The sequence below is a fragment of the Lampetra fluviatilis genome, chromosome 24 (genome assembly GCF_964198595.1).
Source record: "Lampetra fluviatilis chromosome 24, kcLamFluv1.1, whole genome shotgun sequence".
NCBI classification, from domain to species: Eukaryota; Metazoa; Chordata; class Hyperoartia; order Petromyzontiformes; family Petromyzontidae; genus Lampetra; species Lampetra fluviatilis.
In genome coordinates this window covers 9,227,921-9,253,795 of record NC_136298.1, presented here as the reverse complement: position 1 = coordinate 9,253,795, position 25,875 = coordinate 9,227,921, and the positions used below count along the sequence as shown (strand labels likewise).

At 48.4% G+C, this 25,875-nt stretch overlaps 1 protein-coding gene across 9 annotated transcripts in view; it reads left to right on the top strand.

Moving 5' to 3' along the window:
• LOC144941126 (receptor-type tyrosine-protein phosphatase delta-like) overlaps nucleotides 1-25,875 on the top strand; it is a 613,380-nt gene that overhangs the window by 360,361 nt on the left and 227,144 nt on the right. For all 9 annotated transcript variants that reach the window (XM_078867646.1, XM_078867648.1, XM_078867645.1 and 6 more), the window contains one exon: nucleotides 509-699. In XM_078867646.1, coding sequence (XP_078723772.1) covers nucleotides 509-699 — 191 coding nt within the window. The remainder of the gene's footprint in view (nucleotides 1-508; nucleotides 700-25,875) is intronic.

Sequence of the window (25,875 nt, the reverse complement as noted above, 5' to 3'; positions counted from 1 at the left end):
CAAATACAGGCCTTAGCATCTAGGAGTGTTATTCTGTATTCATACAATGGCTTAATTTCCCACTGCAGTTGTCTGGGGCTGAGCTCCAGAAAATGTCTCCGCCCCACCACTTTCCCTCGCGATGACAAGTTCTGAGTGGGTTGGGCCTTGGAAGACCCCAACATTTATTCCACGAGAAATTCGACTCTGATTGAAACAGTTTTGCCACTCGCTACCGCCCCCCCCCCCGACCTCCCTTTAAAAATCCAGACCCTTATTGTGGAAATGAGCATTGAGTTGTTTGTAATAATATTTTCATTTATTACAACATCTTTCTTGTAACATGTCGCCAGATGGAAGTGTTACAGAACCCATGCAATGTGCACGGTATCTGTCAATTTTTTTGTCGTTGTTGCCTTAAAAAAAACGCACGTGACGTGCATACCGCTAACGCCTGCTCAGTGCTTTGTACCCACGTCTTATTTATTTATTATTCTCTTCTCCCCTCTCCCCTCCGCACCCTTTTCAGGATCTACGTGAGGGCCCCACAACTCGGGTCGGGAGACCAGCGAGCGGGACGACGAAGCCGGGGGCCCCGCTCGTCCACACATTCGCTCGACACCCGCGCGATGGCGCGAACCCGCGCCGGCGGCCTGCGGGCTTCGCTCGCCACGCTGGTGGTGCTCTCCTACCACTGCAACATCCTGACGGTCGCCAACTGTGAGTTACGACGACGTATTGGGGGGGAGTGAGGCCGGTGTCGTGGCGACTCGTAATCCGAGCTCGGCCGTTAGGGATGGACCTCTTGTGGAGGATTTCTCTGCCTCACCACTGCGGGCAACCCCACACTTCAATTCCTGAAGATGCCTGTAGTGTTAGGAAGCCACTGGAGCCATGGTACTTTTAAATCTGGATTGAAAACTCATTTATCTGGAACTGCTTTTTGTGTTTGGTTTGTCGTCCTTGTCACGCATCTCCGATTAGCGCGGTTGATTACGTACGGTTCAAAATAAGTTGAACATGCGTACTTATAGTGCAGGGGCAGTACATCACAATCGATCTTGATGCTCAAGGTGTTCTTATTCTTAAGTTTTGTGTCCCAAGAGCATGTACGTGATTCCATCGCGCCATTCCTCAACTTGCCAAACCACCCTTCACTCTATTGGAATCTTGAGCCATAACTTTGAAAAAATGCAACGGCATTAATGCACGTGGTTTACTATCATATCGAGGACATGGTACAAACATCGTGTACCACAATTGATTATATCCACTTTATTTAGATTGTACGAAAATGTTGTGTCGAGGCTAATGGGTGAACATTTTAGAACGTGCAAGACAGGAAACGCAAACGGGACAAAAATATTGATTTTCGAATCAAATCATGACCCAGAATTTAGAGAATTGATTGACCCGCTCCAGGCGAGGGAAAGGGGGGGGGGCTAGGATTTGATGAATTATTACTTGCCTCGCGGACACTCGTGGCCTCCTGGACTGCAGGAAGCTCATCATCCTTTGATGGCATCAGCATTATTTGCCACCATGACCTCTAGATTGTGGCACGTTTTGAATTTTGCATTTCTGTCCGGGTGTTGTGGACCTGCCTCAACACGTCCACAGTGCCCGGTTATTTTGCCAGTATTTTTTTTTCTCCCGTGATTTTTTTCCCCGAGTTGCGTTTAAGCAACGCCCTTTGCAATCCCACGAACAAAACGCGTTGCACGCGCCAGCACGCGCGCGTGGATTGAACATCCGAGCGAAGGTTGGCGGCGTCAAACTGGGGGTGCGATCGCTTGCGCTTGCAACACGCATCCCCGCGTAAGTTAGCGCGTCCGCGTTGCGCTCGCCGCTCAAGTACGAGCTCGCCGCTGGCTGCTGGAGTTCTCCTTAGCGGGACAATCCAGGGCAACGCTACTTGTAAAACCGTGGAATAGCAAACACCAAGCCCACCCTCCCCCACCAAACGCTTTCATCTCATCTTCCCCCACCTGCCTTGCTGTATCATTCCTCCAGCTGAGCCCGCAGTCTCTGCATATCAACAGCAGGCTTCTGTTATGATGTTTTTTCGCTTCAAATGTTCACGGCTTTTTTTAAAGTGCTCGGTAACAAGGCGGGGGGGGGGGGTCGTAGCGCACAGCTGAGATCCTTGGTTCGAATGCGAGTTTCAATGACTGCATGAAAATAAAATAAAAATGGTCCCGCAACTTCCGTCACTTGAATGAATCTCAGAGGTAGTTCTGTTATGTACACTTCCAAGGGCCAGTGTCTGCCATTGTCTACTTCACCTCATGCCCTGCAACAGGTCAATCAGGGTAACGCTGTGGAAATTAAGAAACAAAAAGTGTAACGAAAGTGGCAAAATAAAAAACACCTTTCCGCTTTGCCGAATCGGCAAGGACTTTTTAAAGTGAGTTGTTTTGGACGTGAGCAGCATGGCCAGGCCACGTGGGGACGAGGGCACGCAGGTTCACACGCGGTGATTGAATGCCCGTGCCTGGGCAAGCCGGCAGTGGCGTTGGTCGCAGTCAGTTCTCACCTGACTAAACCCAGGGGAGATTTTTCTGCGGAACACTTTGGGATGTGGTGGGGTACACAGAGGTAATCCGTCCATTGCAGCAGCAGCAGCAGCAGGGGGTTAGTGCTAGAGGGGCGGGAGGGAATGGGGTGCGAACGATGGGCTTTAGATGATGCTCATTACTCAGACGGTGGCTTTTATGTATTGCGTGTAGAGCACACGAAACATGCGTAACTGGCGCTTCGCAGCGATTACACAACACGCGTTCACGGTTGGGATTGTAGATGCTGCAAGGGAGGAGGAAAAGAGGTAATTATGGCACGGGGGGGGGGGGGGGGGTGGCAGGGGAGGGTGGGGTGTTTAATTTCTTCCTTCATTGCCCTAAATAATGCCACAGTCGCAGACACTGGCGGATGTGCTGTAAATAAGAACGGCGCTAAGTTATGCAGAACATTAAGCTCCGAACAGGCATGCTAAAGATGTTCACCTGAAGGAATGAATTAACGAATGTCAACCACATACATAACCCGCAGGGGTTTTGTTTGACTTTTGTTGTTGTTGTTGTTGTTCTCTATTTACACAAAATTACACTACGTGACTTTACCGAGAAAACCAAAGAGTATGGATTCCTGTAGTCACGAAAGCTTCAAATCAAGATTGATATCACCGATTTCTGTTTCAAACAACAATTTTTAACGGCAATAGGTTTAAAACAGCAAACGGCCTGTTTATTAAACAGAATTCATGCCCACAGTGCAGGTGGCCATTTAAAACATTTACAGGAATCTCGATGTTTTTATGCTATGTTTGGCATAAATTGAAGCTGGCCTTAAAATCGTTTGTGCAGGCGCGATCACAGCAGAAGTGCATTCTCGTTCTGGGTGTCCCTTGAAGTTTCTCGGCATTTAAGCCAGAGTGGGTCAGTGTGATTAGCCAAGTGGCTCCGTGGAGATCACCATCATCATCATCATTGAAAAATAAGAATAGGTTTTTACCCTTTTCTGGCAATAAAACAGGAGGTGTTAAGATGTTCAAACTGCAAGTAGATACCCTTGGCAAGGAATCAAGTCTGTATTAACCACACGGACTTGTGGTGAACATGCAAACAAACATGCTCTGCTAATATAGGCATTGTCTTTGAAACCGATTGGCCTACACCAGAGACAGAAGCCTTCTTTAGGGCCTAGGTTCAACCGTGTCTGACCAGAGAATGCCGAAAGGCGAAAGGTACAATGGCAATGCACCTATCAGAGCATTTGTAGCTCCGGGTGAGCAGACGAAAAGGTCCCATGATATCATCATCACCACCATCACCATTATCAGCCACGGTCAGTCTACTGCTGAATCAAAGCCTCCGCCAACCTCCCTTGCTATCTCGCACGACCCAGAGATACACTCATCAACCCAACACCTGCCCAACGTGCCCATTTCTTTGTTCGCTCCATCTTCTTGGTGGATGTTTTCCCGGATGCGGTGGCTTTTAATTTTATTTATAAATATACATTTTTTTTGGAGAGCTGATTTACCCATATAAATGGCCGAATGATGGGCCACTTTGTTGAGTTATCATTTTTTGTGGCCAGATCGCGTTTGAAAAATAAACCTATACCCCAGTGGCATTGCCTGGTAGGATGGGGGTGGTTTGGTGTTGTATTTGCATGTGTTTGGGTGATTTGTTTACCATTCTTGTACTCCTATCACGTTTTTGTATTGTTTGTTGTTGAAACGTTCTCACCCGCTCCGACTGGACATCTGTTAAAATAAATATTCAAAGCTCATCGGATTCCTCCAGTATAAATAAATACTCTTCATTCAGTTGGACATTTTTTTGCCGCTTTGCTAAGGGTTGTGTTAAAATGTTGATGACACCGGAACACGCTGACACGCAGGGTGGACAAGTGCACGGGGGGGCGGGGGATTCGGGTGAGAAGAGGGGGCCTCAAAGATGAGAACCCCTCCAAAAATGACACAAAAATTGTTGTAAGTATGTGATGGGGAGGGGGGGGGGGGTCCTGCCAACATGACGTGCAGGAGGGGGCCTCACGCTTTCTTTCGATGGGCCTGCCACGTGTCGACAAGCTCCTGTGCGGCGATATCGCAGTGTCTTCAAAGTCCACAGCGGGCAGGGTTGTTTGGTGTAGCTACAAAAACCCTCCCTGCAGGCTCTCTCGCCGCGCGCTAATTGAAACGTTCATCTTCATCACAAATGGGGCTCGGCAGCGAAGACGCCAGCGGTGAGACGGCAGCGGTCGCCACCTCCCCCCCCCCGCCCCCCCCCGCCCCCCCCCGCCCCCCCCCCCCGCCCCCCCCCCCGCCCCCCCCCGGCTGTTCCCAGTCGTGAACTCCCCCATCTCATGTTCAAGTCCGGACACAGCAAACCTTTCCTTTCTTGCCCCGCTTCTGACTGGCTGTCTCACGGCTGTGAAAGATCTTAAATTGCTGCGCATTACGCCACCATCTCTGCCTTTCTCTGCCACTGAGCCACCTATGTGGCAAACACATCCCTCTGATTTGCCTGCAGTGCCCCCCCTCCTCCTCTATTTTGTACAAAGTTTACTGAGATGGTGCTGCCCTTTCGGGCGGTACTCGGTACGGTACATCCGAATTGTAATCAAAACGTTCCAGTTTCGTGTTTTTGTTGTTGTTGCAGACATCACACGGAACACTTACGGGAAAGTCAACGCTTGATTTGCATTTTGCATTGCGCGTAACACTGTACTCAATGTCACAAGAAGCTGCGTCTGAACTGCTTTCAGTGCATTAGTTACCTGTGGTGAACAATTCTCACGGCTAATGCAATGTGTATATTGTATTTAGTCATGCGAACAAGTTTCATCATCGTCATCATCATCATCACGTTCCATGGGCAGATAGCCCGTTGGTGTCCTCTGCACATTTCGTCATTCATTTCCACTTCCCTCTCTGTCTTGTGGCGATATGCTCAAGTCAAAAACTACTAAAACTACGCTTTATCTTACCAGGTAAGGCCCCCACTGAGCTATGTAGCTCTTTTTCAGAAGCGACTGGCTTATCATTTGGTAATGTATAGCAGCCACATGCTCCAAGCGTACATTGTTTCCTAAACGTGGAGGGCCGGAGAAAAATCCTACACAACCGACTCCCCATCCGAAGTTTGTAATACCGTCATGTGACATTAACCTTCCTCTGGCTTGAATCCCTTGAATGTTCATATGAAATACAATGTTATATATATATATGAAAAAAACTCATCAGCCACTGCCTATCCACTGCTGTGTGAAGGCATTCCCACGCTCTCACTGTTTCTGACGGCCCTGTGGAGCCACGATTCATCGCCCTCCTGCACACACTGTATGCCCTTCTAATTGCTTCGTCTCTGCAGTGGGTGTCGTCTCGGCCGTGTTCTCGCCGTTTCGACTGCCATCCTATCCCCCAGTCAGTCTCCATCTATTGCCCATCGTCCCCTCCAGCCATGGGGAGTGTGCTGGCCAAACCCACGTGATCTCCTTTGCACAACGTGTACACGTCATCGCACTGATTTGTGTTTGTTCCCTGGCCCGTGCGGGTGCTCCTCTCGCACGCGTTTCTTCGGTGCACCTTTCAGCTCGTGTCGCGATGTTCGTTGTCCATTGCTCATACATTATATCACTTCCACTAATCGCGCATTGATGAACGCACTTAACCAGACAATCGCCCGTCCAAGATGCATACCTGCATCTCGCTTACGAAAGGGGCTTGGGAGAATATATGAAAACACAACGTATGACGATTCATTAAAGGTGAAGGTGCAGCCCTGCAATGTCTTGCTCGTGCCACTGCTTTTGAAAGAGGCTGTATTCGATGGGGCCCCTCTCGAGGCAATTGTCTTACTCTTGCACACTGGCCTGACAATTTGGAAGGTGTGGTAGGTACTCATACATTACCCCCCACCGCGTGTGACCCGCTGATAGACTGACTGTGGTGTAGACTTTCATTCTGCTGGGTGGACAGATGCCGGGGGAGAGTAGGGAAGGTATGAAATAAACTTGCACCATCCGTTCAACTGTCGTGCCAGGAGATCGGATCGAACCGAACCGGTGACCTCTGGATATTTACAATTCCTACATCAACCAATAGCCAATTGATTTACAGCCCTCCAGCGCAGACTTGCGGGACCCATGATTAATCATGGGAGCAGCTTTTCCGGTCACGCTGCAGTGCCGTGACAGCCACAGAATGACGATGAGCAGCGAGGTGTCTCGACGTGCCTCGGCTTGCCCTCGGCGTGCCCGATCCGCCCTGGCAGAGCGCGCTCGGCCCTCGGGCTGATTGCTATCCACGTCGGCACTCTTCTACCACGTGTCCATCTTACGACGGGGGCAACCGAGCCCCTCGGTCGTGGCTCGCTCGCTCTCGCTTGCTCACTCGTCACTTGGCCGCCTCGATCAACCTTTATGTTGTTGTTGTTGTATTGTCTTCCCATAGATGGTCGCATGGTGAAAGCTGATGATTCCCTTGAATTTTAATGGCACTCAAGTCCGCCACCAAGTTTAAGCAAAAGCTTACTTGCTGGACGATGATATTTTGTGGGTTATCAAGTTGTCGTCGTTGTTGTTTTCCGGGGAGCCCCTCATTTGTAATATTACGAGCGATCGACAATAAAAAAAATCACGTTGTTAGTTCGTATAAAAGGGGGGGGGGGGGGGTTTGGGATGTTGTTGTCCCTTTTTAAACGCATGACTCGGTAATTGTTGACAAGCTTTACTTTGTGGCATTTAAACTGCTCATCCGTGGCATTATTCGCGGCTGTCACGATTGCATCCGCCTATTGTTCTCCCCGTAATGAATGCCATCAGTTGCTAATCGCCGTCCATTATAATCCGCGCTGTTTTTGTCGTCGCTTTTCCGCGTCTTGAAAGCGCTTATTTCAAGATTTAATTCTCTGTACAAATAGAGCACCCGGCCACAAAATGGCTTTGCTGGAAATTGCGCCCGGATTACGGATGATAAAAAACACACAAATTGCTTGTGTTTATGAACAAAAAAAACAACACGTGCTCTAATGATGTTGACTTGTTGATGATGATAACAAAAACATCTGCATGAACAGAGAAGCCCGGCAAACACATTCCATTATTAATTTCTAAGAGCTCCCCGTGATTGATATCACTGAATATTGCAAGAGCTACAACGTAATTATCGTTAATTGAAGATGGATGGTGCCACCTTCTGATGTGTGGTGGAGTGGATATGCAAACCGAACGTGACGTATCAGCCCAACGGCTGCACGCCTTTTCATATGAGACGGGAACCGGCAAAGCGTTGTGCTTGGCCACACGGCTCGTTACTCTCCCCCACTGTCACTGTCAGCTATGGTCAATCCAATGCTGGATGAAGCCCCCCCACCCACCACGCCTTTGCCATCTCTCACGATACCGCGATGTATCAATTTTATCTCACGGGGTACAGTGCTTCTAGATTTGAAGCTTTGGTGACTGCAAGGATTCATATTCTTAGGTTTTTTCAGTAAAGTCACGTAGGTAAAAAATTAAAATTAATCAAAGTAAAATAAAATAAAAAGTAAATGATACAGCAAGCGTGCTGTGACGGTTCCACCTGAAGACGGAAACTTGTGTTGCCTCCGAAACGTCGTGATTTTTATTTTATTTGTATTTTATTTACTTTTATTAATTTTTATTTTAATTTTTTACCTACGTGACTTTACCGAAAAAACCTAAGAATATGGGGTACAGTGCCTTGGTTAAATCCAACTATGGTACAAGATGGTTGGCAAGATTATGAAACGAGATGAGTGGATGAGATAAGTGTGGTATGAAGTGGTCGGTGGTGGTGACGCTGCGCGTGGAATAAACGAAGATGGAAGTGTGATGAGCGGCTTGATGTTGGGTGACCCATGGAGAGTTGGGGACAGGGGTGAGGCGTTAGTACGAGTGGGGAGGACAACACGAGGAGTAGAAAGGGTGGGCTATAGATAATAAGTGGGTTTTAAGAGAACAGCGGAAGGTCGTGAGAGAGGGTGATCAATCCACCTAGATCCTTAACACGAGCTGATGCTTGCTATTGCTCACGGTTCGATGTCCTCTTGGATGAATTCTCTATTCCTTACCTGCCACTACATCACTGTGGGTGACCATCAATTGACGTATCCTGCTGAAGCCCACTCACTCTCATGCACTGTGGAATGATGCCATTAGCCTACGTGTGTTCTCAGTGTTTGTATGTATGTATGTTGAACTTCTTTCGCACCGTGCGTAGCCAATTCATCGGAGTGTTCGTAGATTGTGCAATTTCCACCACCGTGTCAGGATTGGAAAAAGAAAATGAACATCCATAACACTGTTTTTTTTTAGTTAGATCGCGTAAATATATAACTGCGTCGTTAAAACCGCCACCACCCAACACAGCCAAATTGTGTAAGGTTTGTCACGTAAACAGAACGTGGCCAATTCGTCACGAGTACAGCACACCGGTGTGTTGGAGAGCCAAGCCACAGCATTTACAATCTGAGTACGACGTTTCGCCAGTAATTACAACTAGCTTCAATTGCAACTAACAAAATGAGTGCTGCTCTCACTCAGTAGTGTGGGTAACCGTTTTGACTTGTACCTTATGGGCACTGGACAACTGCTTGGATGCCCTTTAACAATACTACGAGCAGGAACAAGTGGTAAATACATCAAAGCTTAGAGGCTGCAGGTGGCGACTGAGAATATGGGAGAAGCGGCAGGGTCGTGACAGGGAGGAGGATGTGCAGGCAGGGATATGCATGGAGCCACTCAATATGGGCACCATAAGTGGACCCTTGAGGGATGATGATGGTGGAGGGGTGCAGCAGAAGGATGGGAGGTAGGGGTGGGGTGGTTCTGGCCTGTGTCACTGGAGATCTGTACCTAATCAATCCATCCAGGCTATGACACACGAGCCTCCCGCGGGGAAGGGAGGTTGTTGGGGGCGTTTGAGGGGTGCGGTCGAGGCAGAATCCCGCGTGGCCGGCGCACCCTCGCACTGTCAACCTCTCCCCCCCCCCATCTGCCCAACGTTCATCGCTGCTCTTAACACTTTGCCTCGGCACCCGTCTGCTCCGAATTGAGGTTCAACGCTAAGCCAGGCAGAGCTGCGAGCTGGCTCACCTGCGTCGCCTTGCGGTCGCTTGAACGCGTTGAAACGCACATCTGATGGTCCCGCAGGAGAAACGGGCCCTTTGTGTTTGCGGTTGTTCAAGTCGTGGCGCAATGGCGAAGGAAAAACCCCTTGAAGGTGCAAATTAAAGTGGGGGGGGGGGGGAAGAAAAGAAAATGCGGCTAGCGGTGCCACGAGGGTTAACGCCCATGGACTGCGTATCACAGTCCGCGCACTAAAGAGCACGCGCAGGTTCAACAGAGTGAAACAATCCAATTTCAAAATGCAAACCAATAAAAACCTATTACTTTCATGGCTGGAAGCCATAAAAAGGAAGCCAGCACCGCTGATGGAAAGGTGCCCGCTTGCGCCAAGCAAGTAGCAAAGCTTTGTTTTACTCAAACCGTCGCCTGCGCACAAAAACTCCTGTTTCGACGGAGGAGTTGGGCATGGAAATTGGTTCTGCTCCGACTGCCAAAATTAACAGGGGGGGTGGGCGGGGGGTGGGCGGGGGGTGGGGGGGGGTGCAGGAAGGCTAAGAGTGGCGGAGAGAGAGCATGAGAGCGTGCGCGCTAACGGGACGAACCCTAACCGCGGCGGCGCCAGCGCTGGATTTGCGGGGCGCGACGCAGGCACCCGCGGGGAAACGGAGGACTCTCTCTCCCATGGGAGTGGACGGCACGGGCGAGCCGTAATTTCATCGGAGCGCTGATTAACCACCATTATGCTAACGAGGTAATTAAACAGGTTAACGGGTTGTTGGGAGAATGGGAACTGACAGCCAGGTAATCATAAGTGGCGGGTCGGGGGGGGGGGGAGCACTCACAGTGGCGGCCGCAATAACGAGGCACGGCACAGCCTCGTGACAACGCGGGCGCCATTTGCGCATGGATGAAAAGTGCACGGCCGTCGAAAATGAGACCTGACGGCGAACATTGACAGCCTTTGTGAGGAAACCATTTTTAAAGGCATCCATTTATTTATTTATCGAATAAATCTTAACGCTGGGGGGGGGGGGGGCGGGCAGCTCATTTAAGACGTAAACATTGCACGGGAGCGCGCGCACGACAACTTTCGGAGGCCCCGGCGTTAACTCCTTTGCTCCGCCTTGGCTCGCGATGCGCGGCCGACGTCTGCCGGTTGCTTTTCGCCGCCGCCACGGCGAATGCGCCGCGTGTTTTCGATTCGTCAAGCTTGCACGGACCGCCGTGCTCGGTGTTCCACGCGCGTTTCCGTCGACGGCGCGTTGCACACGGCAACGCCGCCGCGCATTTCACCCGGCAAAGCGCGGCGATGTCACAATACATCTGAGAGAGAGAGAGCGAAAATATCAAAATGCTGTCCACTTCATCTCTCTTATAAATAGTAGGGCCCTAATGGATGGCTGTTGACAGGGCCACTGAAACTGAGGGATGGCAGTGATGGTTGTCCAAGGGGGGGCCCCTATTATTCAGAAGCTCGCCGGCGCTGAATGAACGCTTGAGTTCTCACATGGAAATACAATAAAACGCTCCTTATCCCTCGACCTGCTCTTCTTATCCTGCACCAGAATTGATCTGGATATAATCCATTTATCTGTGTGGCTATCCTTCCTATTATCCCAGCCTTTGCATGCATATGGGCAATAACCTTTTTAAGCGGTGGCAAAAATTATTCCGATTATCTGTGTTGAGCCGTGTTTAAGACTCGGCTGGAGAGATAATGCTTCTCAAAACCTACTGGGACGCGAAGTGACCAGGGGGGGGGATGGCAAGGTGGCAGCAGATGTGCGACTGAACGCAACCGTTCTAAGAGAACGTTAGAATAGTCTTGCGTTTAGCGGTGTAGCAGTGGGTTGTGGATTCTGTCCGCGTGTGCACCCTGGGTGCATTTATTCCCTCATAGGCGAGCGTTTTCTCCCAGGTACTCCACTTTCCTCCCACAATGCAACAAGAATATAAAAAACACACTCCTTGATGAGGAATGATCCAATCGCGCCAATGCGACTCGGTGAGGCTTTCTTGTGTGAATGTCACGATTACTATTATTTGCACTATCTGCGGGCTCAGCTGTTTCATCAGCCTCCGTTGCCTTCCTCCAGAACTGGTGCGTTCATCGGAGCCTGGTGGGATGGATTGTGTGCATTAACTCGCACTTCTCACAATTATTAGCAATTTCACGCGCGTCCAATTAGTGCTCCTCGTTCACAAATCACGTGTGAAATGCAACGGTGGCTGCAATTGCACCTTGCCCACGTGGGCACGACAGGCCATGGCTCGGGTGGGTGAGTGGCGGGGGGGGGGCAGTGTCGTGATGATGGGGGGGGTCAGAGGGCAGGGCGTGAAGTCCGACCGCCTGTATGGCTCACCGCAGTAATGACAGCGCGTGTCTGTAAGCGTGGGCCGCTGACACGCCACGAGAAGAAGAAGCGCATCGGCTTCTTGTGCCGGTTTAATTCTCCCCCCCCCCCACCCCCGTTCAGAACGCTAGGTAATAGGGGATAAGCTGCAGAGGTATAAATAGACCTATTATATGCAGTTTGGAGGCGCCGCGCAGCGAAACACGACAGGCGCGCGCGCTTATAAAGTGTGAGGTTATAAGATATGCGGCGGCGGTCGCAAACGCCCTCAAACGCGAGCGGCGTCGATTGCTCGCTGCCTGTCAACCGGCGACAAAGGGGGGGGGGGGACAGGCCATGGAATGCCGCACGTGTGCGTCCATTGTTGGAGGCTGCTGGGGGGGCCCCGCGTGCGCTCTGCGTCTGCTTCGTGTAATATTGCGTTTGGGGGATTATCTAACGCAAGCCTCCCCCCCCCCTTCCCCCGTCAAAAAATATATGCCTTTTCCACGCAATCAATCACACGGGGCGGCCGGTACCTGTGTCTGGCTGTTAACATTCACCGAGATATTGGCATGTCCAATGCGTTGTGCCTGCCTCGCTAAACAGGATATTATTAGCGTGTCCTCGTGGGGAATGCTCCGTGTCTGCCCGAAGTGATTTGAGAAATATCGGCATCTCGGGTTCAATGCTGGAGAATTGCCAGGCCCCGTGCCCTTAGTTTTACTTCTTTTTTCTTTCGGACAATGACCTTAGCAAACTCTGCCTTTCCTTTGAGCATCACTCTCAACGTGCCTCCCTTTGCGTCCTTTCTTTTCACAGCCCCTTTGGTCAAGCTAATGCTGGACAGAATGCTGTGTCCGTCGTGGGAGTTGTTCAGCCACCCCTCACCAGGCTCGTGTGAGGTGTGAAAGTTGGAGGCGGTGGGCAGGTTCGGTTTAGATGTTGCTCGCCCGATGCTAGACACGACTGTGAAATCAAACTCAGGTTGTCGAGTTCACAGTGCAGTGCGCTCATCACCGTAGCATCACCCCTCCTCCTCCCTTGCTTCAGAATCACAAGTCGAATATTTATTTTTCGATTTAAACCTTTCGTGACTGCAGGGATTCATCTTCTTGGTTCTTTCGGTAAAGTCACGTAGAATGGAAATAATAAAATAATAAAAATATAACATAATAAAAACGTCGTGAGAATTATTTTATCATGTTTTATTTTTATTATTTCCATTCTACGTGACTTTACCGAAAGAACCAAGAAGACGAATATTTATTCATACGAGAGGAATCCAATGCAGTGTGAAGCTCTTTTCTCACAAATGTCGTCCGGTAGGGACGGGTAAAGAACTTTACGACAACAATGAAATACGAAAACACGACAGTAGCGCCGAAGTACAGGTGATGTGAACAAATCACTCAAAAATCAAACACAAATGAAACTAAACCATCCACGATCCTAGCAGGCAAAGCCTCCAACTGAGGTATCGACTTATTTTTCAGGAGCGACCTGGCCATCACGAATGATAGCCCAACACTTTGCCTTTATTTATTTTTTTGCTGCAACATTTTGTTGGTACGGCTTGTCGCGTCCCGATGACTCAACCCTTCTGCGAAGACAAAAATTTTTTTTATCGGGGGTGGTGATGGTGGTGTTGGGGTGGGGGGGTTGGTCCTCGTTTCTTGCAGCTGCTCGCTTCTGAAGGTCAACGGGGCCCCCGGTGAGATGCGCGCCACCACCAGACGTAACAAATTTGATTTTGGGCTTTCATTAATGGGCTGCCCATCACCTTGGCGACGACCTTTTTTTTACTAAATGAAAGAGGAAAGCATGCAAATAGCCTGCGGGAGGGTGGGTGGGTGGGCTGCGAGCGGGCTGACGGGGGCGGGGGGGGGGTTCGGGAGGGGGAGGTGTCGGGAATAATTAATCTGCTGGCGTGCACAGGAAGGCTGGTTATTTTTCATGGCGCGGTAGAGAATTGGCTTCTTCTGTCCCCCTCCTGATTTAGTGCCCTTGTTTTCCCCTTGCTCGCTGAGGCACAAGTGGATACTGACGGTACCGAGGACAGGCCATAGCGCCTGTACATATATATAACCTGTTCTTCACCTGAAGACGGCTGCTTGCGTTGTGGCCGAAACGTCGTGAGAATTATTTTATGATGTTTTATTTTTATTATTTTATTATTTCCCTTCTACGTGACTTTACCGAAAGAACCAATAAGATGACTCCCTGCAGTCACGAAAGCTTTAAATCGAAATTTAGTGTATATGTAATGCATAGACACGCGTAATCTTTATTTTTGGGGGGTTGGTAAAGGTGGGTTGCCAGCTGTTGGCGCGCCGAGATATGGACCTGCCCGGAAATGAATGATGCCGGCAATCACCGATGCCGGTGGCGAACGATGGCACTACCAGTCCCGTGCAAATCTCACCGCCCCCCATTGCCCCCCACCCCCCACCTCTTTACCAACTGGCAGTAGTGACCAGCGCTGCGAACTGTGGTCAGGCGAATTTCCATGCCCGACTGGGCGCGAGGAGGGCCCTTCATTCGTGTTGAACTTCATTCGCTGCATACTCTTAGTTTTTTCGGTAAAGTCACGTGGGTAAAAAAATGAAATTAAAATGAATAAAAATAAAATAATAAAAATCACGACGATTCGGAGACAACACAAGTCTCCGTCATCATGTGGAACCGTCACAGCCAGATTTGCTGTATCACTTGATACACTTGATAAAACAAATCTGGCTGTGACGGTCCCACCTGATGACGGAGACTTGTGCTGCCTCCGAAACGTCGTGATTTTTATTATTTTATTTTTATTAATTTTTATTTCATTTTTTTTTTACCTACGTGACTTTACCGAAAAAACTAAGAGTATGAATCCTTGCAGTCACGAAAGCTTCAAATCTAGAATTCATTCGCTGCATCGTACGTAGCCAACCGTGATAAGCGTACTCATTCGGTAGATTAGCAAGTGGCTGTAGAATAACGTAATCAATCTTCTTTCTAAAGTATACAGGAATTCAGGATGGTGATCATATGAATGATTCATTTGAATGCAACAGTCCGGCCTCCATGCCCGACTGTACACGTGAGAATAACAGAGCTGAGCATCGGCCTCCTTGCTTTCCACACTGCATTTGGACAACCAAACAGCTTTTGTACAATCAGGAAAACAACTCTAGACTGGTTTCGAGATTCTAGGTCTTATCAGCAGGACCAGGCTTTCTAAATTGATATTTATACGTCACTGGCAAGAGCACGGTTAGGATAAAATCAAAGTCGGTTCTTTTGAATATTTAAATGCCACAGCATCTCCAGATAAATGTAACCCACAGATGGCATGATGATGATCATTCATGCTAGTGACTACATTATAGATGCTCTTCGTGAACTGTATATATTTAAATTTGATGGCGCCCAGTTCGATCAAATAACATTTGAAATGCTGATACGGGAAGATTTAAATTAACACGGGCAGACCCAAAGTGCTTCGCGAAAATGTGAAGACACAGACAGGTGGCGACAGTGGGTAACATCCCATGCAAGAGTGACAGACGCTGCCACAGCCATTTAAATGAACGACAATACGTCATACGCATCACATCACAGTATACTATACAGCAGCGGTCGGGAACCTATGGCTCGCGAGCCATATATGGCTCTTCCAGTGACGGCATATGGCTCCCAGACAATTTTGAGTTGAAAAAAATATTAAAAAAATAAACAAATAAAAAATCAGTTTGGAACTGATTTTAAAATACTTGTGATATTACTTAATAATACTGTGTCATTTTAAAGTAAACAGAAATTAGTTTTGAAGATAAATTTCACGGGTCACGCCTGCATGAAGCTCAACCTCACCACGTATGAACCAGACTACAAGGCCATCAGCAAAACCATGCAGCACCAGAAGTCGCATTAAAAGTAAGATATATTTAATTTATTATACGTTAAAAATACTATATGGCTCTCAATGAAATATATTTAGAAATATTTGGCTTTCATGGCTCTCCCAGTCAAAAAGGTTCCCGACCCCTGCTATACAGTGTTAGAACATCGTTTTCTGGCTGGATTGCGAGATGGGTTCCTGTCTGCCTGCCTGCTCGACGCATACGCGGTGGTGACGTCACGCCTTCCCCCCCCTCCACCCACCCAACCTGCACCCACACCCACCACCTGGTTTTGTATATCTTGATTATGCGATAGATGAGGGAGGGATGGAGGAAGACAGAGGAGGGAGGGAGAGGGAGAGAGGAGATGGGCAGGCAGACGGTGAAAGGGCATTCAATTGAGAGGAAAGAGAGAGAGTGAGAGAGCAACACAAAGAGGAGAGAGAGGGCAAGTGACAAGCAGTGGGAGGCAGGGGAGGGTTATGGAGATGCAGGAGAGATTGAAACAGGAAATGGAGAGGTGGGAATAAAGAGAGAGACGGTGAGAGGTGAGAAAGAAACAACGGGAGAGAGACACGCAGGGGGCAGGGATGTGGGTAAGGTAGAGTGAATGGGGTGGGGGGGGAGAGGAATGTAGAGGGAGAGGTGGAAGAGGGGACAGAGTAATTGAGAAATGGATTTGAACGAAAACAAAACGAGAAACTGAGATAAATCGGGATATAGAGTACAGAGAAGCCAAGTGAAAGATGGAGAGGGGGCTTTATATGAAAGTAAAAGTTTTGCTGGCTGGGGGAGACCTACAAACGGTCACGTCATACGGATGTGCGGGTTGCCAGTATATTAAAAAGATTAACGTTCGTAATTTAATTCCAGCCCTTCATGCAGGCATCGCTGGAGTAACAAATGTATGAATTATGTAATAATTTAAAACATATATTTTTCTTGAAGAGAGGCAATTGTTTGAGCAAATGAGCCTTCATCTGCAGTTTAAGCGATCTTCTTATATTTAATTGGTTGTGCAAGCCGCCGCCTTATGACAATTTACAGATTTTTTCCCATTAGATATGCTGAATGATCACGGATTCCTGCCTGCCTCCATCCTCGTCTGCTGCATTTGTTTGATTCAGAACGGATCTTGGGCCTATTTAAAGTGTGTTTGATCATCAGCGACATTATCTTTCTGGGATTATTAATCTGCAATCAAAGTCGCAGCCAAAGCAAGAAGGCAGTTTGTGCTGCACGCTTGGCAAGCCTTGTCAGCTTGACGACTGCCATTAGCAACTTTTACTGCAAGCATTCTCACGACTCGAACGTAATTCCCCCCTGATGGTAATTGGATAGAGCTGCCTAACCATGAAAACCTGTACTTACCGTTTCCTTTCCTGGATAAAACAATTCCGCTGTAAAATTGTAAATGCTTCACGCGTTTAAGCGTCAATTAAGCATTTTTTTATTTTGCTGAAATTAAACGAATGCATGTACAAACAAAAAAAAATACTTTGGTGCAGGCGTTTTTGAAGATGCTTACCTACGCCTTGTCTGCTGGGCTGCGTGAGGCAAGTACGGGGCTTTGTTGCTAAGAAGAACATGCCTTTGGGTTATTCATTTTTCAAACTAAAATATTTTTTTGCATTTTACCAGGTAAGGCCTACTGAGCTAGATAGCTCTTTTTCAGAAGCGATCTTGTCACATAGGAAAGCTCAACGAAGTGGCTTATCATGTAAGCAGCCAAATACTCTAAACCCATGTTTCAAAATGTGGAGGTAAAACCCGAAGGAGCCAGAGAGAAATCCTCGCGACCACGGGGATAACACGCAAAATCCAAATATACAGGCGTCAAGGTCAGGATCAAACCCTCGACCACCTGTATACCAGGTGAGAGAATTAATATCTCGCCACCGTGGCGCCCTTATGGTCAGTGTGTCGGGGCGGTGCTGCACTTACGGCACTGCACATGAACCCGGCGACAAGTGTTTGATTCTTGCCTGTGGATAACGTCACTAGCGAGTCGTATTTGAGTCGGCCTTGGCCCCATTCACCAGCGCGCACTGACTGGCGTGTTGGATTATGGTCGCGGTGGTTGGGTTGACAATGGGGGCTGTAAGTTAGAAGCGAGAATTGCGTATAGGAGTGACACCGCAGTAATATCACTGGATTGTCGTGATGACACATTTGACCATTACTCAGACTCGTGCTAGACGAGCCCCGGGAAAGAAAATAAACACAGGCTCGGTGTTCGAGCACGCGCTCCTGTCGGACACGTGCACGCGCACAAATTAACACGCAATGTCACTAAGCCGCCATGCGCAAACGACAAAGTCGCGGCGATGTCGTGCCAAGCCAGATGCGCTTCGATGCTAAACAAAGACACGCATGCTTGCACACACGCTCACAAAAAAGCCTCTTCCCCTCTCGAAGTCAGAGCTTATGTATGCGTCGGGATGCATCGTCAGAGTTTTTCGCAGGTTGCTTTCGTCGTCTCGGGCTGTCGAGGTGCGAGGGAAAGATCGGCGAGAGGAAAACGACGGCTGGACTTTTTTTTTGTTACTTGAGCATCAGTCCGTGACCTCTTGAACCTTTCCCGTGGTGCAATGTGACACTCGAGGGTGCCGACACGTGCACACCTCGGGTTCAAGTCGCCAACATGACCAGGCCTTCCCAAGTGAGCAATGTTCTGCACACACCTCAGGGACATTCTCTTGTGAAGTGTGGCTGACATTGGGGGGGGGGGGGGAAATCTATTACTCTCCGCTTCCGCGCGCCAGTCAACAGGTCACCATTTTAAATGTGCATCCACGGTGAGCTTTGAGTGTCTTGCTTATCTCTCTGTGGCTGTGAAAATGCTATTGAGGTGTTGGGGTGCTTTAGTACAAAAACGGCTGACGGAGGCGTCTGCCCTCGGCAAGTGGTCTTATCTGAATTTTTTTTTTTCGTGTAGAGCCCTTTGTCGATCCACTGCTGGATCAGGGCCTCCCCAAACTTCCCCATCCTGGTGAAGCTTGGAGAGCTGGAGTTCAAAATAAACTCACAAACACTGCTTGTGAAAGACCCAACGCAGAAGATCCCCTGGGTTTGATCTTCCACGAAGCTCGTGGTCCACCCTAAACCGCATCCACTGCACGAAGCCATCGCAGATGCGGATACCCGATGCACAAAATGGAAAATGTTCAACTCTGCAGTGCGCGAGTGTGGTCATCCAGAACAAGACGGTACAACGTATAACGGCGCAAAGCGGTGACCCACAGACACGCAGGAGGCATCACAGCGATGGCACTGCGCTCCTCCTGACGCGGTTATCTGGGCTTGTGACCACCTAAATGTGACATTGCAGTCGATGCTCTGCATCTCTACATCAGCAGCAGCAGCCGTACGAAAGTTGGTGAAGACCACACCCCGGTTTTGAGTGGCGTGTTTGTGAAGGCAGGGATTATGGGCGTGGGAGGATGAGAAGCACAGCGCGCGAAGAGATTCGTGTTGCAATCCCTCTGCGGCGCAAGGCGGAGCCGGGGTAGTCGATATGAAGCCGACGCGTCCAGGCGCCGTCGAGTCTCACACTCAGCTCCACTTCCAAAAACACTCGAGACTTGGGTGCACAGGGGGTGAATTGGCCATAGGCAAAACTAATTGTTTATTCACGTACAAAAAAAACACTTTCACTTACGAAAGCTTATACAGATTGAGATGTTTATTAACAGATATGAGCAATAGGCATTGTTTTTCAGTTTTTACTTTTTTAATATCATTAAGCTGCACACGCACTGCCTCTGAGCAAGCAACAGCAACTTTAATCCAACGCACCACGCATATTGGCAGGTTCGACTAAAACTTGCCAATACACGAGATTGCTTAGGAGCCAGTTACACAACATACACTCGTGACCGAACGGAACATGCCAATGCGTCCCCTTAAGTGCCCTGTGATTAAACGGAACACGCTAATGCGTCCCGTTAATTGAATGCCAAGTTGTTGGCAAGAGGTCAGGGTCAGAGCGAGGGTTAATCGTGGCCAGGACTAAGGAGACCTCCGCAGATCCGCGCGCCAGATGAGCAACTGCTGCCAGTGATGGGTCGTGCGAGTGAAGGTGGTCATGGGCAAGAGGCAGAAGAAGAAGTGGGCAGGGGGAAAGAGAGGGCACTTGGTATTGGGAAATCATCACCGTGACCCTGACCACTTCCGGAATTGAAGGATAACACATTTGTAATTGTGTGCATTAAGAAGGGAGGAAAAGAGGAAACTTAAAAGGAAATTGAGATTCTTGCGGACATTGAAAAGTTTTCACGTGTCAGAATTGCTTGCCGTTTCACGACGAGGCGATTCGTTGTAATTCTGCTAGTTTTTCGAGTTAACAAAAGAACGTGCACATTCTGTGGCGAAGGATTTGTGCTTCTTTGGTAGAATAATAAACGATGGCTCTTTACCATTTTGTGTAATTAAATACATTTACACTCGTTCTAGATTTATTTTATATATATATATCTGCAATTGCTCGATAAATGGCGAATATGAAGCTTAGTGTGACGTGCAATAACGATGCTCTTATTTCTGCCTCGCTTTATCGGAGCCGTTTTGAGAAGTTGGAAGTTATTCTGGAAAGAGGTAATAATCGTAATGAAAAAATGCACAATGTTCGCCCCACGTCTGCAGTTAATTTCAAAACAAAGTGGCGAGAGTGAAAAAAATATATAAAAATATATTCTACAATAAAAACAATTTGTATAAAATCAAAATGGAGCCTATTGAAGGCGAAGCTAAAGAGTTAGTGAGAAAATTCCATTCCAATTCAGCCCTCGGAAAATTGAATTCAGTCATAAATGACAGTCTGACATTTAGATCTGTCTGCCTGCTAAAGAGTATTTTTTTCCCTCCGTCCTCTCCTCCTCCTCGCTCGTATTTTGTATGCATGAATAAACAGCAGTAGTTTTCCCAGTTCGTTATTTTGTGTGGGGGGGGGGGGGGGTGGAAATAATCTGCTAATGGCAGCACATTCAGGTAGTAAAAACCACTCTTTATTATGCCTTTCATTACACGGTGCCCGGGTCGGATGGCTGTGGCCGGTGATCGAGGACTGTGGCGTTTGCTTCGTGAGGACGGCCAAATCCAAACGGTGGCGCCGACGTCGCCGATTTATCGAGAACAACTCCACCCTCCAGATCCAAAAGCTATCTTTCAGGAGAGTCCTGCTGCTGTGGGATGATTGTCCGGCACCAATGACACCAATGCGTGGCTTTCTCTTCACGGGAGGAACAAGTGGAGAACCCGGTGGACACCTTTGCAGAAGAGGGGGTGAACATGCAACCTCCACCCAACAAAGGGCATTCGAGTCGGGAGTCAAGCCCAGGCACTCTTTTGTTGTTGCTGCTGCTAGTCACGAATGTTGCCACGGCTCCAACCTGGCACCCGATGGTGGCATCGATGCGCACCCACGAGTGTAGCGCTGCCCTCTCCCCCCCCCCCCCCCCCTTGCCATGATGGCCTCGTATATCGCGCACGCCCGCGCAAGTTGTTGTGTCTGGTAGGCAAATGTAATGTTTTTACGATACGTTACCGCGTGTAATAATGTACAGCAGAGTAGCATTCCATTTGCATGTAATTACGCGTTCTAGCGTGTTGCTGTTGTGTCGTGGTTAGCACACTCGAATCGGACAGTTCAATTTCCCGGCGAGGTTGTTGAAAAAAAATGAGAATTTCTTAAATGCCTCCCAACCCCCCACCACCGCCACCGCCACCTCTGTCTACCCATCAGAATAAATGGGTGCGCGCACTACAGTTAAGCAGATCAGGGGCTCGTGTTGTGGGGTCAAGTGTGGACACTCCCCACCTCCTTTCAAGACGGTCTGGGCAGCATGGAAGAAGAGTGGGCCGACATCCTTTTGAAGAGGCGCCCCTCTCGAGCTCCGTCAAGTGCAGGCCCCTTCCGCCAGCAGTGGCGTGAGCAAAGCAATTGCGGGGCTGCTCCTTTACCTGTCGCCATTACGAACACAACCTTGTCACGGAGACGTTTAGCAATGAAATGTGGTAGAAAAAAACCAGAAGCAATTGTACTCAGTTTATTATGTAGTCCATGTTATTCCAGTTACGCGGCGACTACTACAACTACTATTTTTATTTTACCAGCTAAGGCCCACTGAGCTACGTAGCTCTTTGTCAGGAGCGACCTGACCACAAATGATAGCTCAACGAAGTGGCTTTATGTGCACATTTATTGCAGTCAAATACTCTAAATGCATGTTTATAAATGTGGAGGCAAAAACTAGAGGACCCGGAGAAAAATTCCCGTGGCCATGGGGAGAACATACAAACTTCAAAAATACAGGCGTCAGGGTCAGGATCGAACCCACGACTTCCTGCCTACCAGGCGAGGTAGTTAACATCTCGCCACCGAAGCATCATCGATTAATGAACATTATCAATCTGGTACAAATTCTCGGCACCTTACGATTTTAATTGTGTGTGGCGTGTTAGGTTGTGAGAAATACTGTATATAATAGTACCCTGGAGACATTTCATAAGTGGCTAAGGAATGCAATTGTTAAAAAAAGACAACGTCGCGTTTAAGAGTTTGACGACGGGGGACCGTAAGCCGTAATGTTATGCAATGTATCAACATTATAAGAGTGTGATTCGTTTATAGAAATAGTACCTAATGAATTCTAGTAACCCTCCTACTTCTCAAAAGCCTGACTGAGCATTGTCAAAGCGGTGGTTCGGTATCTCACATAGGAGAGAGTGTTTAAAACACATTCCTGCGGAGGGAGCTGGTAGGAACGTTGGGTTGCTCGGTCAATGGCCAGGGTCAACGGCGGCGTGGTGTATTCCGCAAATATGCCCGACTGTGAGGGCGGGCACAAGCCGGCGTGAGTAGGTAAAACGTTGAGTTTTATAAGGGCACCACGGGATGACCAGCCCCTCCCCACCCAGCACCACCCCTCCCACCCCCCACCCAGACCCACCCTCCCCACCCAGCCCCTCCCCACCCTTCCCACCCAGTCCCTCCCCACCCTCCCCTCCCCACCCAGCCCCACCCTCCCCACCCTCCCCTCCCCACCTAGCCCCTCCCTCCCCACCCAGCCCCTCCCAGCAGGACGGACGGACACAATAATCCCCTGTGGGCTGGTGGAACCAGGAGGTTCCTACCAGTACAATCTAATGTACCTGTCTTGAGATCGTGACTAGACACTCAGAGGGTCCGAAGTAAATTGTTGTGTTCTCGATTCAGGGTGGTTCTGATGTCTTGTGACCCACCCCCATTTAATTCTCTAAAACGGAATACATTTTTTGTTAAAGTGAGGTTTATTTCAAACATAAATGAACATGCTAAAGGGAAGAAACCCTTTTCGGGATCAATTGATTGGGGTTCACAAGACACCTGGTCCTCCCTGTATATTCTGCCAATTATTTTAACCGGGTATCTCTAAATGGATCGCCAAGTATTTACTCAGCAGTGTCTCATTGCAAAATGATGCCTGATCGTGTGTACAGTATATATTACGAATGCTTATATTTACTCAGTGTCTAGACTCAAGGGCCCTTCTTTGGAACAATCGACCATTTCGCTGTTTAGCGCAGCGTTGCTGCACATTCAGGTCTCCAGTGGGGCCCTTGTGGTTATAAAGATCTGAACCGGTCTGAATAATAAATCCAACCGAAACAAAAAACCACACCGGTCGCTCGCATTTGCATCCAAATAATGTAACACCATTTGCGTTCAGCGCTTTATTGCAGCGGTGTACAGTAACGCCGCTTGAGCCACGCTGCTCTGCTCTGCCCGGATCGTGCCACGCATTCACCTGGCTCAGCGGTTAGGCGCTCTGCCCGTTTGCTGCAGGGGAGGTCACGGTTCCGAAGCTACGCGGTCAGTACAGACCTCGTTGATCGTGCGGTTCATTTCACTGTAAGCAGAAACAACAGCAACAACTAATAATGATGATGATGGTGCACACCGCGTCTCCTTCACGATGGTGGAAAGGATGCCACGTCCCTACCCACCCTAACAAACACAACGACAATTGGAAGGCCGCGCGCGCGTGTGTGTGTTCCACCAATCGCGGGTACACATTTACAACAACAGCGGTGTCCGGTACCTGTTACTCGCTAATTTCACTCAGTGGGAAACAAATAGCAATAGTCGCCCTGCGCTGTCCCATCACATGGCCCCCTCCTATCGAAAAACTCAGCAGGACCTGTCTGACCAAAGAGTCTTGTCGACTCGTTGAGGCTTTTGCCCCCTGCTGAACAAATATAATTACAAATCCAAAATAAAGGGGGGGGGGGGTGGGTTGTATTGGTTTAGTTTGCGTAAAAATACAAACGTGTCGTTAAACCCGCCACCACCCGACACGGCCAACGGGGTAAAGGGTTTGCCACGTAGAACAAGACGCGCCAATGAGTTTACCACTTCAGCACACCCGGTGTGTTGGAGAGTGAAAACCGCACAACATTTACAATTGTAATTATACATATCGAAGCAGGCGGGAGAAAAAGCCATGGAGTTATTTTTGTTGGGGGGGATTTGTTGTGTACAGCTGCCGTGTAAAAGAAGCCACGCGCTGCTGAAGGATTTAGGTTGGGGGGGGGGGTGCGTCTTTCCAGCTGCGTGCGAGCGAGCGAGCGAGCGTTCGTTGTAATTTGTGATGTATTGCCGTGATCGCATGCGCCCGACTGTATTCTGATGATGTGCGATGGTAAATGGCACCGCATCATGAGCGGCACACCGGCTAATGTAGCGTAATGACTGTCGGAGGTCCGACATTACCTAAATGTGTGCGGATCTTGCGTCCCGCCAAAGTCCTACATTTGTTATTCTAATGAGCCACTAACGGCGTACAGCATTTGCCATCAAAATAAATGAGCATCTGGAAAATAAAATGCTTACCCACCCACCCGCCATCCGGCTCTCCATTTTACATCTCTCTTCGTCTGGAATAAACCGTGTACGTACTATTCTTGAAATGAGTTCAGATTTTTTTTTAAATACATATACAATACAATGTTGTCATTTGTTGAGGTATTGTGATCAGATGAGGCAACGACTACGAATCGCCTTGTAATATCGTAGTAATTCCTAGATTACGATAAGTAGTGTTATTGTCACTCTGGCCCTCGCCCTCTGTTAATTATTAATTTAGCCTAACGATTTGTTGAAACTTAACGCGCTGTTTTGACGTTTTACGGCGTGTTCGTGCGAGCGCCTTATCGCCCTTCTCTTCTCGGATTGAAATCATTTCACGCGACGGGCGTCGCAATTAGCCGCCTCTCACCATCGCTGCCGCTGCCTGCGACTTTGCAATTGCGATGGGAGCCCGTGCAGGGGAACGGGGCGGGGGAGAGACGTGTAAATCCGGTCGCGTGAAAACCCCAGTGCCCGATTAAGCTAGTGCGGGCCTATAGCATATGTTATAAAGGGGCCCTATATATTTTTTAAACACATAAATGTTTAACTGGCATATTAAAAGAATTGTATTTTTTTCATTTACAATACAGCCAGACAATACGACAAATCGCTAACCTTAAACACCCAGTCGTTCATAAAAGTTGAAGGCAGTATAGTATTATAACAATAGAGCAAGTGCAGAATCACTGAAGCGGCATTAATAGATTTTATTTTTCGATTTAAAGCTTTCGTGACTGCAGGGATTCATCTTCTTGGTTCTTTCGGTAAAGTCACGTAGAAGGGAAGTAATAAAATAATAAAAAAACAAAACGTAATAAAATAATTATTATTTTAAAATAATTATTATTTTATTACGTTTTGTTTTTATTATTATTATTTTAAAATAATTATTATTTTATTACGTTTTGTTTTTATTATTTTATTACTTCCCTTCTACGTGACGGCATTAATAGCTTGAAAGCATTTAGCGCGGGGCCCTTCAAAGTGCGGGGCCCGTAGCATATGTAGCTACTTTTGCTACGAGGATAATCCGGCACTGGAAAACCCGCAAACGTTCTGGTTTGCGAGTCCACCTCGACGCCTCTGTACGTCTTACACGACACTATGTGTACACGTTGCCCGTGAAGCCCTCCAGCAATTAGTGGTGGGGGTGGGAACAACGCCTAATTTGGCTGCGAAAGGCAAAGAG